The 20,713-nt window shown below is 41.0% G+C and overlaps 1 protein-coding gene across 7 annotated transcripts in view; it reads right to left on the reverse strand.

The window, feature by feature from the left end:
- Positions 1–4,256: 4,256 nt before the first annotated feature.
- ppip5k1a (diphosphoinositol pentakisphosphate kinase 1a) overlaps positions 4,257–20,713 on the reverse strand; it is a 35,876-nt gene continuing 19,419 nt past the window's right edge. The window contains exons 18-32 of one of the 7 annotated variants that reach the window (XM_042406153.1): positions 20,499–20,640; positions 19,882–20,105; positions 19,120–19,247; positions 18,898–19,012; positions 18,659–18,766; positions 17,884–18,012; positions 17,649–17,789; positions 16,692–16,785; positions 14,965–15,090; positions 12,747–12,809; positions 9,719–9,778; positions 8,786–8,965; positions 5,792–5,929; positions 5,576–5,689; positions 4,257–5,269 (exon numbers count right to left, since the gene is read on the reverse strand). In XM_042406153.1, the coding sequence (XP_042262087.1) occupies positions 4,665–5,269; positions 5,576–5,689; positions 5,792–5,929; positions 8,786–8,965; positions 9,719–9,778; positions 12,747–12,809; positions 14,965–15,090; positions 16,692–16,785; positions 17,649–17,789; positions 17,884–18,012; positions 18,659–18,766; positions 18,898–19,012; positions 19,120–19,247; positions 19,882–20,105; positions 20,499–20,640 (2,367 nt within the window). In that variant the 3' untranslated portion in view covers positions 4,257–4,664. The remainder of the gene's footprint in view (positions 5,270–5,575; positions 5,690–5,791; positions 5,930–8,785; positions 8,966–9,718; positions 9,779–12,746; positions 12,810–14,964; positions 15,091–16,691; positions 16,786–17,648; positions 17,790–17,883; positions 18,013–18,658; positions 18,767–18,897; positions 19,013–19,119; positions 19,248–19,881; positions 20,106–20,498; positions 20,641–20,713) is intronic. The other 6 variants (XM_042406106.1, XM_042406097.1, XM_042406126.1 and 3 more) reach the window with 6 other exon arrangements.

Consider the following 20,713-nt stretch of genomic DNA (forward strand, 5'->3'; position numbering starts at 1 on the left):
GTCACACTGTCTGACTTCAGAGGTAAATTTACCTGCTGAGGTCTGAGTCATATCATCAGCAGCAAGAAATACACGCCTGTCGCACATCGTCTAGTGTACTGATAGTCTGGGTTAGTACAAATACAAATACATTATTCAGCAAAGCACAAATAATAGGTTTACGAATATTTGTTTCATTCAAAAATATTTGTATTCTTCGTAAGGTAGTTTATTCATGAACACTTATTGTAACACTTGAATTTTCTAGAATTAAAAGCGTAATAAAAGCAAAAATAGGATTTTTAAGCCTCTTTACACTTTTATTCGGATACAAATACAAATAATTTTGCTGCCTCAACAAATACAGATACAAATACAAATACTAGACTCTCTGCACATCCCTAGTCTGGGTGTCTTAATTCCAGTTAGGGTTGCAACTTTCATTATTGATTAATCTGCAGATTATTCTCTCAATTAATAAACACTTCATAATCTCTGACAAAACCCAAATATATTCAGTTTATCAGAGAGAGAATATTCTGCATTTAGCCTGAAAAATAATTCAAACGATTAATTGCTTTTAAAAAATATTTTTCTGTCAATCAACTAATCTTTGCAGCTCTAGTTCCAGTGAAGGGAAATCTTCATGCTACAGCGTACAATAAAGTTTTAAATGATCGTGAGCTTCCAACAACAGTTCAGCGAGGGCTCCGTTGAGTACATGACACCAGCTGCATAAAGATTTCCCCGAGAGCTCTGACCTCAACCTCATCCATCACCTCTGAATGAACAGGAAGGCCTCATATCCTCCTCTGCTGTTATATTTAGCTTCAATCTGTCATATTCAAGATAATCAAGCCTGAAATATTTCACATCTTTTGCTGTATTTTCCTCCAGAAGCCTTTATCTCACTTCAAAGATTTTTATTTTAAAGTAAACATGATTCTTGCTGCACTGATGGAGTTAATGATGGAGGAAGTTTTGAGTTATAATTTCCCAATTGGAACTATGTATAATGACCCAATTAAGGCCTGGTTCTCTCTAAAGGCTGCAGCCACTACTTAAGAATTTAATCTTTTTTTAACAGATTGATGAGTTCTGGAAAGACAAGCTGCTGTTGATTTTTTTTAAAAGTCACAGTTACAGACAGAAATCTTTAAGACCAACACAAATCAGAGCCTCATCTGGCAGAACAATATCTTATTAGTTATTTAGTGGGTCATTCATTTGTGTTGAGCTCATCTTTGTCCCAGAGAGTCCAGGAGGTGAAGGTTTCCAGAGAGGGAGTTACAGAACAGGTGCTCTTATTTCTAGTTTTTCATCTTCTTCATCATCTTGTTTTGGTTAATGCTTGGACATTTCTGATTACATTCATTTACTTTCTTTATAGTCTATCAACTTATAACTGCAGCTTTATATCGATGGCCAAAGTGCAAAACCTCCTATCTGCAGAATTTTCTCATTGTCAGATTTCACTTTGGATGATGAGAACAAGGAAGGTTTTGCTCATATTCAGTCTGTCTGTGAGATAATCCCGCCCTTCGTTGTGACAGAAAAGTCACACAACAAAACAAAAACACAACGCAGAGTCCCTGGATGTGTAGAGAGGCTGCAGCACGAATCACTGAACATTCATTTCCAGCGGAGGAGGAAGCAAATACACTGAATTTAAGGAGTTCTGACCCGAGTATACTACAATGTAGTAACTATTACATTCACTACATCTTTTTACCTGAGAACAAACTTAATTTTATTTTTAATTTAATTTTAATTATTAACTTAATTTAGAGCATCGTTTTGTAGAACCTCTTCCAACTTGCGCCAAGTGCAAAAGCTCCCATCTGCACTTTGTGAGGCATTAATATCTGGTCGATATTGTTAACACATAATATAATAATATAGTCTAAAAACAGTGTTTTATGTATTCGGTGTCCTTAACAAATAGCATTCTGCAAGAAAACAAGTTTTTTTTAGTTTTCTCAAAAAAGTGCATTTTTCAGATGGGAGGTTTTGCTCTTCGGCCGTCGATATAATGATGCTCAAATACTAATAAACAAAACTGATTTAAAAGAAACCTCAAACACACCTGGACAAATAAAACCAACAAAACTATCTGCGTGGCTGAAAACCACTAGAGGTGAATGAGGGTTATTTTAGGTGAATTGACCCTTTAAGCGATAATCACAACGAGCTCAAGAAGACGACACACACACAATCATATCGGTGCCGTTTGTTTTTTTTTTTTAATCTGTACACACACACAGACAGACAGGATGACGGTTCAGAGTTTCACCTCTACAGTACATCGCAGTGTCACATGAAATCCCACCGATTAAACACACAGTTGCACGTCAGCGTACATCATCCCCCCCCTCCCACACACACACACACATACACACCTGCTACATAACCGCTAGCCACAATAAAAGCACATTGAATGTAAAATGCCCCTCTTTGTTTGTTCAGTGATAAAATGAGATTTAGCTTTTAGATTTCTCCCACATAATGAGGTGATTTTACAAAAAAATATACAATAACTATGGTACAATTAAATATCTGATGTGTGGGTATTCAAAATACCTGACTTTTTTTTTTTCTTCTTTCAAGATGCAATTTCAAAATAAATATTTTCTCTTTCTATCATTTTCCTACTGATTATATTAAATCTTCAATGAGGCTTAAGGACTTTGGCAGTAAGCAGTGCACACACACGGTTTCTCCTGGAGATCAATCGTTTCTATTTCGCTGGCAGTGATGAAGATTCAGCTGCAAACAGTTCAGCTTTTAAAAAAAAAAATCACCGACGCAGTTTGTGAACATGCAGCGCCGCAGAATCTCAGCACAGGACGGACGCTGGCGTGTAATAAAGAACAGAAGAAGAAGAGCTGCTGATTGTATTTTCGTCTCTTTTCAGTCGTTTCCTGTGATTCTCCTTAAAAAAAAAAGCTGTGAGTCGATAAGTCGCTGAATCCTGTAACAAACGAAGAAAACAACAACAACAACAACAAAAAAAAGCTTGTGCTCTTACAGCGATGATTGAGCACGGTTGCCCCGGCAACACCTGATACCTGTCACCTGATCGTGATGGATGGATGATGTGAGAAGAAAGTGATGATGGTGAGAAAGACGTGAAGCAGATCCGGTAACGTTTTATTTTACAGGTGCTTCAAATTTATACTGATTTTCTGAGTAATCTGCAGATGTGTAACAGTTCATTTTTAGAGACGTTTTACAGAAAGGTTGATGCAATGTGGTACAAATTATAAGAAAAAAACAGAAAAAGTGTTAAATTGGTTTAGTTGGTAAGTGCTGATTCATTATATTGTTAATTTGTAAAAAGTCTTAATAAATTAGACTCTTATTTTTCAGTGTAGTTTGGTGTCAAACTAAGATATTAGCAGATCAGGTTGATGAGCACATTTCTCGTTTACGACCATATTACAGAACTCGTTCAAATAAAAAGTCTAAAGATTTAACATTTACACAGCAGCGACTTTCAGGAAATTACTGAAAAAGCCTAATATGCTAATATATTGTTTGACACACAAAACTACACACTGAAGTATTTTCTGTCAGTTAAAGAATTGTAAAGAGTCAAATAAACTATGTATGAACCCAAATATAATGAATAACGTGACACTTTATTAAGTCTTTTCTTATAATTTGTAACAGACTGCACCAACTCTCTCTGTAAAATGTCAGAAAAATCTAAATACCTGCAATTTACCCAGGAAATTTGTATAAAATTAAGAGACCTATAAAATAAAGCGTCAGCGCAGATATAACACGATTTAAAGCTTCATTAATCAATATCTTTATGGTAAAAAATTAATTAACCGAAGGTTTTGCTCTCAGTGATGAACCACCAGGAAATAAATCACCATTTTTTTAGCCTCTTTTAGCTTTTTTGTTTTGCAGCACATTTACTCTGAAAGTTCAGTCTCACCGCTTCCATCAACCATTGACGAACCCACCGTACGCCGCCTGCTCAGCAAAAAATGGCCGACATACAAAGTTAAGAGACTTAACTGGTGAAGAAAGCGGGACATCTAAAAAGGTTCAGATATTTTAGAGTTGTTAAAAGGAGAATCGACGTCGGACTAACGTTCACCAGATGGACGCAAACGCCACTCAAACAGGATGATAACGTTGCTCTGAGTCTGCTGGACACATATGTAACTCGGCGTCTGATTTCTAACACACAGACAATCTTATATTTTAGTTATATGTCAGAAATGGATTAATGCAGCTTTGAGGAAAGGGCTTGTGCAACAGCATATAAGCGACAGTAGCAGAGAGCTGTTTAATTTAAGCTTCACCTTACAACAAGTGGCTTCCCACATCTTTACAGACTGATGGACAGAACCAGTCGACTGTCAGAGGAGGCTCAGTGGTGTCACTGGTGTGTAACCAGTGTGCTTTTCAAAAAAAAAGGCGTTGAACAGCATGTATGGCATTGTCATATGATTCTCCAGCACAGAGCCGAGCGTGAGGATCAGCTGCCCTTTCGTAATTACTCGACATACAGTCATGTAGCTGGAGAAAGGGGGAGGGGGGGGGGGAGGCCCAGCGGGCTGCAGTACAATGCCCCGCCGCTCGTGATTGGACGACGAAGACGATGCTCTTAAAGTTACAGGCGTCACCAGTAGTTTCTGACAGATCTGTAGCATTGAGTGTCTCGGCGTCTACGGCTCTGCTGTGTGAGTGGCTCCGACCTCCAGAGGCGTCTCAGGAGGAGGCGGGTTTTCCGGACTGTCCATCCACAACTCCATCGACTCCTGGGTGTCGAAGAACTCGTCGGGCCCCTCGGGAGACTGTGGCGTCTGGGAGCTGGAGCCCGCCTCGCTGCTGCTCTCTCTGAGCTCCAACAGCACGGGCAGAGAACCCGGGAGGCAGTAACCCTCCATCCGACCCAGAGTGAGCTCACCCAGCGCGGCGCACGGCGGCCTCAAACTAGGATCTAGAATTTCATCGCCGGAGGGATCCACGGCCGCCTCCGACCCCTCCTGATCGGGATGATCAGCTTGGTGCTCGGCGTCGTCCTCTGGAGAGTTATTTGGAGTCAGAGGGACCTCGGAGGGGTTTGAAACAGCGGGGCAGGTCGGGTCGAGGACTTGTGACCCGACTGCCGGCGCCGGCTGAGTGGAAATGTTTTGAGAGGAGTGGGTTTCCTCGCTGCTCTGAGGAGTGAGGGAGATCTTGTCGCTGAAGCTGAAGCGCGGGGAAGTGTCGGCTGTGGTGGGAGAAGACGGCCCGGCGCTGGATACTGTGCTGGATGGACCGCTGCTGTCTGCGAAGACGAGAAGAGGAAGACGACACAGACAGAACCGAATTATTATGATTCATTTGCTCAACATGTCGACACCTGACAAAAAAAAAAAACTGTGCAAAGATGTAAAAGTGTTTGTGTGTGTGTTCGTTGGGTTTAGTGAGTCTGAAAAGCTGACAGGCGGCGGTAACGGAGACTAAACTGTGTAACGGACGACTTGTGTTCCATAAATAATCCACAGACGTCTGAAGCTGAAACAGCCGGGGGGGAGGCCAACCTAGAAATGTCAAACCCCGGTGCGAACACAGGAAACGCTGTGATACTCACACCAAGGAGGTCTGTCAGAGCGAGATCTGAGAGAGATGGAGGAAGAGAGGACTCTCTGGGGGATGTACGAGTCCACCGACGGCTGGTTGTGTGTGTCAAACATGGCCGACAGCGCTGCAGCGGGGATAAAAGACCACAGGTGAAGTTGTGATGATGACCACAAATACAGAGATGAAAACAATTGTTAGTTGCATGAGATTTGTGTGTGTTTCTGACCTCTGGTTGTCCTGGTGTGCGGGTCCCCGGCGCTCTCGCACACGCCGGTGAGGAATTCGTTGACCTGTTTGAGCGACAGCGAGTTGTGCAGCGTTTCCAGAGGATAGATGGAGGGCACCATGGAGCAGCCTTCGAAGCCTGTGGCAGAGGAGAGACATGAAGCCCGCGGGCACATCAAGGCTTCAGTTAGACGGGGGCAGTCGGAAGAGGAGCAGGCAGAACCACTTCAGCTGACCACCCGATACCACCGCCCCCCCCCCTCCCACCCCCCATCCCCACAACGCCACCCATACTACACCTCAACACGGTGCTCTAAAAATCCTGGTCTTGTTTCCCCCCCCCCCAAACCCAACGCGCCTTAACTCCTGCCAGCCTCTACGGTTTCATTTCCACGCAGGCAAGTTGCAAAAAAACCATGCTGGACATCAAGACAACATGACACCATATCAGACACTAACGAGTCGACTAACACGTCTCGCTCTATTTGAAGAAGCAAGCAGATCTACAACCGTGACGTCTGCCGTTTTAAGTCGGTCCCGACACACACACACACGCACGCACACACACACGCACGCACGCACACGCTGCTGCAGCTCTAACCAGCGGCACGCAGCGGTTGGAGTCGTCCCAGACTGTAGCTCAGGTCCAAACAAATGTTATCAAATCATCCGCTGTTAGTTCACAACCAAGCCGCATTTCACCAGAGCCGTTCACAATCACAAAGCGTCAAACCACAGCTTGCTTCGATCGCCTTAAAAAAAACCTCAGAAGAGGATTTTGTTGTTTTTTTTTTCTACTGTGTGTTCATCTGCACAGGTGTGAGTACGCCACGTGTACAGCAAACAAGCAGGAATCACATGCTGGTTAAAGGTTCAGGTAGGAGGAGCCACTGGCATTCAAACTGGACTCAAACAAGAGCAGCTGATTCCAAATGAGCTGAACGTCATGTGGATTCATAGAGATACCAGATGTCTTTATGACACACGATGATACGAAGATGTCTGCTTAAAGATGGAAGTATATAAAAAAAAAAATGTAATCCTCAACTGAGACAGCGTGATGTCAGACTGGTGTCTCAACATGTAAATATTCATATATCATGTTGTGAAAAACCAGATATGTGCAATATGTTGATTTGTATACAGTTTGTGGAGATAATATATTATATAATGTATAATACGCTGTATATACTGCAGGGTTTGGAAGACCTGAGAGGTTTGATACTGATGTAATATCAATAGTTTGAGGAATGTAAAGAAAATGTTCTTGCATCAGTGTTTAATGTCTCAACAATCACTGTACTTTTAATTTAGTTTTATTTCTAATTGACATTATTGGTGGATGTGATGTGCTGTGTGTGGCTTTGTATTTTTTTTTGTTTGTTTTTTTTTTTTCTTTTTATGAATTGTTGTATGTTTTTTTGTCTGGGACTACAGATGCTAATTAGCTTCAAGCTAACTCTGGTGCAGTACACCTTTAATGTTTCAAGCTGCATACTGTCCCATTCAATAAATAAATAAATAAATAAATAAATAAATAAATCCATCAACACGAGCAGCTGTACAATAATTTTGAACTTACAGTATAAAACTTGTCGTTTCCTGATTTACATCCAATCAAACAATATGTGAACAAGACTCAGAATCTGACCGAGTATTTGACGATGACAGTTTGATATTTACTGCAACAGACTAAATGTCAGTCTGCACTAAAAACACTATCAGTGTTTGGTGTTCGGCCCTCTCTCTCTGTGCCGATGTGCCTCGTGATCACCGCAGTGTGTCGACACATCGGTGGGTGATTGTTGCCCGTTTGTCATTTTCTTAAACTAATTATTGCGTCCCGTGTTTGTTGCTGCTGCGATGATTAAATTTCCTGCGGGGATAAATAAAGTGTTCATTTTTCTATCTATGTGGCGTCAATCTCAAAGCAGCCGCCTTTATTCACGGAAGATAAAATATCTCGTGTGGCTCGTTTCACTGTGTGCATAATGTGTGCTACCAAAATGAGAGTTTTCTTGTACTGGTATATTAGAGAGAACTGTGTTTAGTGAATGCACAAGCTATTGTTATAGACGTATATGTATATATATGGTTGTTTGGCTCCTTTCAGTGACTGAAAGGAGAAAAAAAAGCGGTAAAACACCACAATGTCTGGAATCAGAAGCTGTAAAATTCTGGTAAAATGTGTGTTTTGCAGGCAGTAACAGTCACTCTGCCTGTTCACATTACAGCTGTTGGTGTTGTAGTTCTCAAACTTTAAACCAAAGCTTCAAAATGTCTTTTAAAAATGTTTAATTGTACTTAATGATGATGATTAATGGAGTCGATCAACAGAAAATAAATCAGTAACTACTGTATTTTGATAATAATAATAACAATTAAAGCCATTTTTAAATAAAAATGCCAAAGATTTACAGGTTCTTACAGCTCTAATCGTTGTATTTACTGATTTTCTCCGTATTCTGTAACAGTAAACACAATATCTTTAGACTGTTGGTTGGACAAAAACCAGACATTTGAAGATGTCAACTTGTGCTGTAGGTACGGTGGGTATTTTTCCTTAATTACTGATGTATCGATTAATCAAGACAATAATCTAATTGATAATACCTTTGATATCTTGTTACAGTTAAATTCTGAAAGATGTGACTTCGATCTTATTTCATAAACTGTCTGATCTTAAAAACAAATAAAGAATTACGAACTCTGAGGGTTTCCAGAGGGGAGCTACTACCACCGCAGAGGGGAAGGAGAGAAAGTTACTACAACAAATGGCCCAGAAATCCCAGAATAACAACGAGAAGAAGAAGAAACAGCTCACACCACTCCAGCTTGCAATCTGCATAACCACAGAAACAGGCAAGCATGCAGAAACATCAAGAGACACAGCATGAGAAGTCAACCACAGAACAAGCACAGTCCCTACTAAACCGTGAGCAGTGGTTGGACAGTGCGTGAGGCTGGGGTATGGAGGGCGGGGTCAGTGGCTGACCGTAGAAGTACTCTAGGGGGTCCTGGCCGGAGATGAGCCAGTTTCGGAAGAGGCGGAGGTGGTAGGAGCACTGGTGGAGGTGGTGGGCGAGAGCCCTGTCCAGAGAGAGGTAGCGGCCCAGGCTGAGGTCGGTGGAGAAACGCCTCAACAACTGGGCCACATGGTGCTCCTCCAAGGGCTCTGAGGAAGAAGAGGGAGAGCGAGGAAGGACAGAGCAGTGGAGGGAAGAGGAGGAGGAGGAGGAGGAGGAGCAGTACAAAAGACATGAAATGATAGGATGTAAGCTAGGGAGGAAAGGATAGAAGATAAGGACCGAAGTACGATACAGATGAGAGGAGGGATACAGGAGAGGAGGAGAGGAGGAGGGAGGAGAAGTGGGAGTGTGTGTGTATGAAGGTAGAGCTGAAAAAAAAAACAAAAAGAGGCAGCCAACAACAGCTGATCCTGGCCACCAAAACAACAGAAAGAGCAGCAAATCATCTCACTAAAAGTCATCCAGCACACGTCTGCAGAACGCCGTTGCTTTCAGTAACGGCACAAGCAAAGCTTCAAGCAAAGACGCTGAAAAATAAAAAGACGTCACGTTGCTCCTCTGCGGCGTCTTGAAGTTTAAAATTCGGTATACTGTTAAAAAAAAAACAAAACCCAATTAATAACGAGAACACGCAGAGGAGCAAGGGGTGAAACACACTTACAGGAAGCAGTAGAGCCCAAAATTAAGAGCGGTCTGGCAGCCACGTCTCCGCGGAGACACCACAGCAGCTGGTAAATGTGCAGATACGTCTCGTGTCCACATTTACAGAGAATTTCTTCTCGTCTCACAGTGTTTCTACAAAAGCTGCAGCTTGACATTTGGTGACAACAACACATAAACTGCATCGCTGTGTGTGGGGGGGGGCGGGCGAGGGGGGCGGGGGGGTGTGGTCGTCGTACCTGTCGCAGAACACCATGGAGGTGGATCCACTGCTATGGTGGATGAGTCATCCTGTGTTCCTGCGGCGAATGATATATGTAAGAGAAATAGACGGATATAGCGTGTGGAAGTTGTACTGAATGAAAGTTTGTGTTTATCTTTACAGGAAGTGTTTATTTAGTGTTGGTTTTCTGACACACCACTCTGCCCGATAGCTCCACTCTCAAGATACTTGCAACCCAAACTCTTGGCGAATGACGATCGCACCAGTTTCACAACCAAAAACTCTCCATATGCAAATAAAGTAATCCGCCTTATTCATCCCAACAGAAGAGCACATTTACAAAACCCAGTCTGACCATTACTTGCCTCTTTAATCCAGTTAAAAACAGTCCATATTTTAAAGAAACTGGCTCACAACAAAACAACTCTAACTGTCGACGCTCCCCTTCTCTCTGAACAAAGCCCATACCCATGAAATGATCCAAAAAAAAAAAAATCAATAAAAATACAACACTTCTTCAATAATAATTGAATATTTGCCTTTTTTCAAGTCTTGCACACACAGGACGACTACATCTATGCAACACTGAAACGCATGTGTATGCTTATGGATTAAAAAAACAAAAACTGACTGAAGATTCTTGTCACGACAGACACAGTTGAGATGTGATGAACAATGCTTTAACCCTACCCCCGGTTTCTCAATAAGAGCTGATCCTGGTTCAGTCAGCTGTTATTGAACCGTATTCATCCTTTAATCCACATGATAACGAGCAGCCTTGATTTAAAAAAAAGAAAGATAAATAAATCAGAGGTTAACGTGACTGAAGGAGAGTCCTGAAGCTCAGGTCAGAGGAAACAGGAGAAGGGTTAAACATTGAGGTGCTGTTGGTGGCGTTTTTAACAAATGGGCTCAATTCACATCTTCTACATGATGATAACAGGTATGTAGTTTATGTCATTACTGTGTACACATGCATACGAGTGTGTGTATATACACCCACACACACACACACACACACACACACACACACTCACATCTATCCATTGGAAACAAAAAAAAAAAAAAATACTGAATTATTGGATAATGGTGACCAATTTGCAAATTGTATGCAGGATGTTAAACAGGGTTCCCACCCTCGGCTCAGTACCACCTGTCCTCATGAGGCTCTTTACGCTGTTAAGCTGCTATTTAAACATGAAGACAGTGAGGGAGGGATGAAGATTTATACATTTTAAAATGGAATTGTTAAGGTCCCAAAAAAAAGAGAGACAGCCGGGATTCACTTGTTACCGTGTTTTTAGTTTTAAGTTAAAGGGAAAGTTAAAGTCGTTTACAGTTTTATTTGTCTTCTGTGGCTCAGGAGGACCAGAGTTATCTCAGTTTACAGACTATTGTTCACTAGAGAGACTGCAGAACAAACTAACGGTGCTGAGCTTGAAAAAACAATTACTAGTCAGGGAGCTGCATTATGGGAAATGTAGGATCCTGTGTTTTTGTAGTCAAACCAGGGACAAAAAGATATCTCAGACTCTGCTGCATCCATTCTTTTAACCTTTTTTATAAATTTGTCTCTTGCAAGTCTTCAAACTTTAATTAAAGTAGCCCTTTAATAAATCAGAGCTGATATTTTAAAAATCTTTGACCTTCAGAGATTTTTTCAACCGGCCCTCGTTGACTCTCGCTGATCCTGATCATCCTGATTCAGTGTCGGTTCGTATGGAGCCATTTAAAAATGAACGACAATAATAAAAACGACAAAACTGTTAGTCGACATCTGTGATGACTTCAAACAGAAAAACACTGACATTAAAAGGCCGAGGTTTCAGCCGCCGGAGGTTTCAGCTGCTTGGTTCTGACCCACGTCTCCTCTAGCAGCAGAACCAGAACAGGACAGACAAATGGAGGGGGCGATGCCATGGTAACCATGGCAACCACTATGCACCATGTTCCATTTTATGTCCAAATAAATTGCTTTGTAATCCGTTGCTGGTTTACTATATAGTGCACTATAATGACCCTCTACAATTTAATTTGAGGGTCTGAATTCTGAGTGTAAATTTCTCGGCTATATAAAAGGCCCTCAAAACAAAACAAAAAAAAGTTATGTGCATGGCATGTGCACTACTTTCTGCTTACCATCCCACAATGCAATGCTCCACACTTTTTAGATGCAAAAATTTCCGTTGTGTGACGTTGTGCGATGACACAAAATGACAAGGATTAGTAAATGTCCGAAATCTCCGTTTGCTGCTCACTATTATATGTATTATATGTCAAGTAGTGACTGCAGGAGATCCAACAAACAGCTACTGTTGAACACTTGTATGATTCTACATATAAAAGCTAAACTAGCTAAATCTGAACCGGGGCTTGTTTAATCCCCTCCCCTGCAGAAATCAGATCACTGCAGATAGAAACCTGTAAACAGATTACTTAAATGCACGTCAACCACTCATTGACATCTGTAAAAATCAACCTACCAACTACAGCCATAACAAGGGGAAGTCGACCGATGCTGAGTCTCCGATTTAAAACGGACTCATGTAGGAATTAAGAAACCGACAGACGCTGAACTACATTATTAAAATGGAAACTGTGGATGTAGATTTTGCAGTGAATGTCTGAGATGTTGACTGTGGTTAGCTGCCTTTATCCCTGCTGATATCCAGTGTGTGTTTTAAATGTATAAGCAGTGTGAAGATGGCTATTTTTTTTTCTGCTACGCTACTATGAAGCCTTCGTAAAAGTCGCTGACATTCCCTGTCTCCAAATTTCTTTTTATATTTCACAAATTCAATGACCAGTGGGAACCCTGGTTAGAAAGAGAATGTCAGGTAGTGTTAGAAAAGTAAGAGTCCAAAGCGTTTATATGGATAAACAAAAAAAAAATTAATTAGAAAAAAAATAACGGAAACCTGGAATGCTGGAGGGCCATGTGGAAAAAAAAACAACAAAAAACCCAAGGTCAAAAAACAAAAGTTTGAAGACATGCAAGACAAAGGGAGGTGAAGTGGAAATATACTTGAAAGAAGCAGACGTACCATTAGTCGGATGCTTTGCAAACGACACAGAAAATCGTTTTACTGCCGGCATAGACAACAACTCTGAGGAAAAAAAAAAAATTCACTAGTGTTACCATGAGCCACAGTAACTTTTATATATATATATCATGTTGTATCATGCCCTGTTCTTTTCTAATGTCAAAACGCAAAAGTGGAAAGATCAACCAACAGCTTCTAAACAAATGTTTTTTTTAGAATCTGATCTCTGGTTTCCAGTTGATGAGGAAGCTCTAAACTGAGGTTTACTGGTAAAACATAGATGTTTGAAGATGTTTGCAGGGCAACACATGGGTGGAGCATCTTCTGATGTCGAGGTGAAGATGAAATGAAATTCAACTTAGGAGGTGAAGACACGACAGGTAAGATACAAAAAAATAAAATAAAATTTAAAAAAAAAGACAGCGGAAAAGCAAGCCCAATATTCACGTCTTATTTCCTCTTTCCTTTTCCTCTAATCGTGGCGATGAGCAACAATCCCGGTGAACAGTTTAAAGCCGTTCAGCCTCTCTGTCGTACACTGAGACAACAATGAAAAAATGTCCACTGAGTTCGCCTGGACCGGATTAAAGCTGGACCTCTTCTACGCTAAGATGCTTCAGCATGAAAACAAATGAAGATATATATATATATGACACACTACACTCACAGAGGAGCATGCACTGAAACGTCACAATAATTTGGGGGGGGCGTACTGACTGCGTCCAGACCAGAACGCTTCCTTTGGTTCTTGAAAATGAGGTGTAACAAGATGGATGACAAAGACCGACAGCAGAGGCTGTGTACACATGTGAGAGAGAGACGACCAGGAGGATGGCAGCTGAGACGAGACGAGAGTCTGTATGATACCACAGTGACATCTACTGGACGACATGACGACAGACATCGATGTCAGCTAAACACACACAACCATGGCCGGGGGAGGGGGAGGGGGTGGGGCATGGTGGCCATGTTTTTTGATGCATCTTTATTAAAGCCCTGAATTTTAATATGTTTGACAGATTATTTTCAAATAAAAAGAAAAAAAAAAAAAAAGGTTTGAATAATATTTGCACAGTTACAGCCCTGGCTTCCACACTCAATCAGCAGAGGGCCGAGAAAATCAGAATAATGTGCAAAAAAAAATAAAAAATATTAAGAGTGGATGATGTAAAACTGCTGAATGACTTCTGCTATTGAATCATAATTTATTATCCAATTTAAATGTCATCAGATTGTTTTATTTCTTAAATGACATTGGCTACTAGTAGTTTTTTTTTTTTTACTAAATAGTGTTTTAGATTTTGGGTTCAGTGCTAATATCAACTGTAATAGGAAGTCATTGCAGCTATGGATCATGCAATAAATCAATAAATCAATAAATAAACATGGGAGGATAATGATTTTGAGAGCGAGGGGAAGTTAAGAGATATGTACTGATGAACTGTTGCTTCATACATGCACTGGCCCTAAAATAAAAAAAAAATATTGTGTGCTGATCAGAATGAAAAATAAAAAACACTCATTGTTGACTGAACCCCAAACTTGTCTAAAAATGACAAATGTGGACTGATTGGAAGCAGAAATAGCCGCTGCACGCTTAATGTTGCAGTTTAAAAACATATGAAACAATATCTTATATAATTCAACTAATAGACTCCACTAACTAATGTATAATTATCTAATACACTATAAAAAAAAATACATCTAGAAGTTGTTGTTACATTCGCTATTCTCTGTGAAGCTGTTATATATAGTCTATATTCTGATTGGAGGGTTTAATTGGGCCTGAGGCAGCATATATGAACCGCTAAAAAAGAAATACAGCAATTTTACTCAAAGTGGTGTGAAAAAAAAAAAAAAAAGATGGAACCACAGTGGTTTTGGAGACTAGAATGAATATGGAATCTAATAAATACAGAAACTACAAAAAACATGACTATAAAATACTGTAATATACATGTATGGGCACATATATTTCCTGTCCCAATAACTGCTGTTATTTTTCACATCATCCAACTACTGTGATAAAATACTTTTTACCACACTAAACTTACAGAACTGCTCTATATGTTTAAGTGCCCGGTTTCCCCCACAGGGCATCGCTCAGGATGTCAAACTTACAGTATTTTACATTTGAGGACTGAGTGAAATGTGTCAGACACTGATCTGCTGTTGCCCTGTGTGAGGTAAGTGAAGGAGCGCGGTCTCAAACACGTACCGTCTTTGTAGGACAGACTGCCGGTGGAGAATTTTTTGCGGTGTGCGCGTGCGTAGTCCTGCAGGTTAGGGGCGCTAGAGGACCCACCTAGGACAGTGGTGCTGAAGAGCCCGGCGCACTGAGAGCCTGCGAGGGGGGGGGAGGGTTGGGGGGTCGAGGGGGGGGGGGGGGGGGGGGGGGGGTTGGGGGGTTAGTCACCACTACATAACATGCTGTTACTCAAACATCTGTCCAAAGAGAGAGACAGAGAAAGAAAGAGAAGGAAAGACAGAAAGAAACAGAAAAAAAAAAGAGAGACAGGCAGACACAAAGACCCAGAGGAGACCATGCAACTCCAACATCTCTGCACTCCTCACGATAGGCTGGAGACAGATTTAAAGTTTTAGCCAATAAGTCAGGTTATGGAGCTAAAAAAAAAGAAAATATCCACCCTGAAATCATTTCACAGTGTTTCTTATTGATTTGTGACACCTACAATGCATTAAGTGTAATTTTGTAATTATTATTATGCTTTCATCTGCAGTTATAGATTTCCTACGTTTCCCAGGAAGCCTTTCAACATTAGTGCAAATAGAGAGCTCAATAGAGCACAACAGTAAGAGAAAACAGAGATAAAAAGAGACAAAATGAGATCAATGGTGGTGACTTTTCTCTGATCTGATGAGCCTCTTCCTGAAGGAACATCAGTGTAAAATGAGGCTTCACACTTTAATTCTGAGGGACGTGATGTTTATCTCTGATGTTTTAGACACTTTCATCACCACCACGAACTTGCTACCAAACAAAACTGACCTAGAAATCCAAATTGGGGCGTATCTTTTTTTTTTTTTTTTTTTAAAGAGCACTACATCAGAGCTTAAAAGCTGCAGAGTCGGTCTATCAGGCTTAAAATGAAGGAGGGAAAAGATCTGAGTCTTACTGCGATGGAGAGAGGAGGCAGTATGTATGGACCTGCATGACGGTTAACACTTTGGATGTGAACAGAATTTAACACCTCAGTAGCATGTCTGAAGACGCTACTGGCACCAACAATTGATCTCAAATAACTAATTGATGTAAAAACTGGGCTGGTTTCCCAGATAAAGATTAAACACATTGTTGGATTTAACTACATTTGGAGATTCTTCATGCAAAAAGAGATTTTTCAGGACCAGGATAATCTCTTTGTAAACTGAGTTGAGTTATAAAAGCACGTATGGTGAAGCTAAAGTTCTCATCATCACTTTACATCAACAATCTCAAACTGAATATCAGTTACTGACACTGTTCTCTAAAGGCAAGTATTTAAACTCCACATGTTTATCAGACATCTATTGCAAGAATGAAGTGACAAAAACGTTAACTTCAACAGTGTTAAGTTACCTCTCACTATTCCATGTAAGTGCACATCAAGACTGGAATATTCTCACAAGTAAAATGTTCTTAAAGACTAATGATTGTCATTAAACTACTGTAATTGGAGGCTAGTTTTCTTACAAAACAAGCAAATGTATCAACAAACACATTTATAAAATCTGTAGAAATGACATAAAAGACCATCTGACTGCATGCATTTCCCCCACACACAGTGAAAACAGCACTCAAAATATATTATTTCCATTTATGATGATGTCCTCCCAGATCAAAAGTCATCTATGAAACCTGATCATCCCTCCCACTCCCACAGCCATTTCACACTGTAATGAATACACACAGTTGCCACGACAACAGAGCATTATGACACCTACCTAATCCACTTTGTTTCATCTCAGGGGACTGACGCGAGCAGAGCGAGAAGAGGCGATAACTGCCCACTTTGGAGGACGATGTCTCCGACAGAACCTGGTGGAAAACAAGACGACCGTCAGACGGTGGTAACACGGTAGCTCGAGCATATTCGATATCATACGCCGGTCTGCACTGTTGGCTGCCGGTTTGCAGTGTGAAATATGACCTTGGACGAGAGGAGAGGCCAAAACCACAGAGGAGAAACTCCTGGTCTATAAATCACACTGATTATATAAGTGACTGAAAAAATACACCGTGTCTGTGGAGGTTAATGACTCAACAGATTCGGCTGCATTCACACTGAATCAGCTGCAGGGTGGAGCGGAGGTGTGCTGGGGGGTGTGGGTGTGTTTATTTGTGCTTTACAATGTAACCGCTGTGAAACAATCAGAAAATAATGTTTTATTGATCTGATTAACCAGCTTTCTCGCTACCAGCGCTCCCTCTCTTCATTCACTCTCTAGCTCGCTCGACCACAGCTGCTCTCTCTCTCTTTTTCTCTCGTCTTTTTTAAGATGAGTCGGGAAGCCAACAGCAAAGTTTAACTTTACTAACATTATCAAGTGAAGAGGAATGTCCTCCCCTCGTCCTAGCAACGTCTTTGTCCTCCCTCATGGCAGACTTTACAACTCTTATCAGTCGGATCTCCTGTTGTGTTTGGCCGCTGCAGCCTTTAGCCACAGTGATGTCGGGTTGTGTTTCTCCAAATGTTGACTCTGGCTCAACTCTCCGGCCGCACTACCCCCATTGAAATGAATGGCGTTTTCGCTGTACCGCCTGATTTGGTGTGAATGCAGCCTAACGATTTGATGTTTGATAGTGTTTTAAGGTCCACAATTAAAGGGGCTTTGAAACTGAGATATTTGTAAAGTGTCTGCTGTTTTCCTTGATTAGGTGCATCAGTCTTTGCGTCTCACCTCCATGGATCCAGTCTTATGATTGCGTATGAGTGGGGACCTCCTCTGAATGGTGATTGGCTCAGACAGTGGCACAGCGCGGTCCGTTTCATCCCGTGAGAGGTCCTCCAGGCTGCCGGGGTCGGTTTGTTTCTGCCCGTTCTGAATGAGCAGAGAGAGAGAAAAAAAATAGAGGACGCATGCTGCCATCTGCAGAACAATAACACACTGTGAAAACGTTTGAATGTGATTCTACCTGTCGTGCTACCTCTGCAGAAGCCGGCCTGAAGCCAAAACCGGTCGGTGCGTTCTCCTCCTCCTCAACGCCTTTGACCCCTGGGCTGAAGTGAAGCTCTACGTGGAACCGTTCCTCCGAGGTGAGATCCTTTATGGGGAACAAAGCAGATACTTGTCATCACACTTGCAAAGTAACTGCAACATCACAAACACAAGAGCCACCTGAGCCGCTGTCCCTTGACATCATGATACAACCTGGAGGAAAAAGTAGATTATCTGCACACTGGGTTTTAGCTCCCAAAATATCATTATCGGACCTGATAAATAATCAAAATCACATACATTTAAAAGTACCTGAAAGAATCACATAAAACAGTCACGGCTCCTGCAAAATATAGCCTAAAGACATCTTAAAAACTGTTAAATTGTTTGTTGTAAAATATACATTATTGATAAAAAGAGATACAGCTTAACAAGGCACTATATAAAATTTAATAGACAAGATTTAATCTGTTAAAACTTATCACAAATATACTGTTTTTATACATTCATTAATTGTCAAAGTGCTTCAAAATCTCAATTACCTACAAGCAAAGATGAAACTTTTATGTTCTCTTTAAGTTTAATTCATTCAACACTTCAATCACAGCTTTATTAACACACTGAGGAACAAAACCCCCACTTATGTTACACTTTACACACAACCTACATGATACAATGTCCCAGACACCATAGAAGCCACAGAAGCTTCACATACTAACAGAAATTTAAACACACAAAAAACAAAATGTTACCTTATTGTTGTCCTCATACAGCATGATGACAATCTGAGTCATGTAGTTGAGTTCAGAGACAGCACTGAGGTAATCCATGGCTCGCTTCCACTGCTGGTCTTTCTCTTCCTGTTGCACACAAACACAGCAGTTTCAATGTTAACCTCCCTCTATGAGAAGCATTCATCATTAGAAATATAATAAAAGCATTAATAGTCCCGCTGAACTATGAATGGTTAGATTAAGGTTTGACTGCTTACATCAAGCAAACCTCCGTAACGGAAAATGCTGAGCAGAGAGTGGACGTGACTCTCGCTGGTGAAATATAAACGTGTCCTGACGTGGCGGCCGGGAGACATCACTCCACGAGAATACCTGCAAATAAAAAAACTGTGTTAGATGCTTCAAAATATTCTGTCAGTCCAAAACTTTTCATGTCTCTCTATATAAGCAGCCTTGTATATATTTCATCTCAGACTCACAGAGGGTGAAGTTTGTTGACAGACTCGTCCTCGTGCGTCCTCTGCAGGTCGAGCTGGATCTTTCTGACCAACGGGAGGCAGTAGGCGTAGGCGATGTCCAATTTTTCAACTTTATTTATTCCGTATTCCTGTAAAAACAAATAAAATTAACTGCTGAACTGGTAATACCTCTGACAACTTTTGGGTGTTATTTCTTTGTTGCACAACACATGAAAAACAAATAAAATTTTGCTCAAACAGCTATTTAACTGCTGAACTGGTAATACCAATAACAGCAGCTCACTGCTCTCAAATGAGTCTTAATTACACGGTGACGCTAAAGTAAATGTTTAGATTTTCTAATGTTAAAAACACAACAAAGACATGCATTAATTAATCATGGAAAATGAAGTTAAATTGTTGACAAAACATTTAAAAAATATATATATATATATTTTATTTCCAGGCCTTTAACTGTGAATGATGAAAACACAAAAACACATTCTTGCTTCAGCATTGTTATTACATTTTAATCTGTTTCTGATTTTTTCCTTTAAATATGAAACATTCAGACCAAACTAGCTTTCGTGCAGAATTAAAAGTGAGTAAATCACAACATTTCTTAATTATCTGCCAAATTTAGCAACTGTGCATTCCTTCTTGTTCTCCTTCTTGTTCTCTAAACATATCTTTAAACTCAAACAGGTCAAGACTATAGTTCTTTGCAGGAGTCCAGATGCAACATGTGTCCTTTCCTCCTCTCTCTGTCTCTCTGTCTCTCACCTGTGGGATGACGATGTCGGCCAAAGCGTGAGACAGTCTGAACAGCTCCAGCGTGTCCTCCAGACCCAGAGTGGCGTTGTGGATGACATCGTACTTCACGCAGTCGTAAATGTCGGGTATTTTACTGATGTCGTAGCGGCCGTTCTTCATGCGGAAGTCTCTCTCCAGTTTGGACCAGCGCTGCAGCATCAGCTCCAGCGTCTCGCTGTGGTACAGCTGCAGGTCTGAGGAGGACAGACGAAGACGAGACGAGGAAGACTGTGAGAATATCTAAAGACACTATATCGAGGTTTTCCACCCCATTACTGATAAATCAAAGATATATTTGATATGGATTTTGATAGAAATGTGATTAAATTAACAACATTATTTATGGAAAGACATGTTGCTGACTTTCTCAAATGTCATTTTTCAATATTTTGAGCGCTACAAATTCTGTTCATCTCCATCGTATTGGCTGGAAACAGAAATGTCTGAGCCGGATTATCTCTACACTTTGCCAAATTAAACCAAAACTATTCTCATAGCGATATACCACCAGTGATAATAAAAAGACTTTGGATAATAAAAAGGAAACGTTGAAATCATCTGACGACTGATGGAGGGATTCGGCTCACCAGCTGACTTGGGGTCCTCCATTCTTTTGCGGATCTGGGAGGTGAGGCTCTGAATGAGGGCGTAGACCTGGTCGCATGTGGCCACTGGGTTCTGGACTATCTTCATTGAATTCACCAAAGAGGCGCTACAGGTTGGGGCCAGCTGTCACACACACACACACACACACACACACACACACACACACAAGAGAAAAACCCCACAGCACTTTCATTAA

The sequence above is a fragment of the Thunnus maccoyii genome, chromosome 1 (assembly GCF_910596095.1).
Source record: "Thunnus maccoyii chromosome 1, fThuMac1.1, whole genome shotgun sequence".
NCBI lineage: Eukaryota > Metazoa > Chordata > Actinopteri > Scombriformes > Scombridae > Thunnus > Thunnus maccoyii.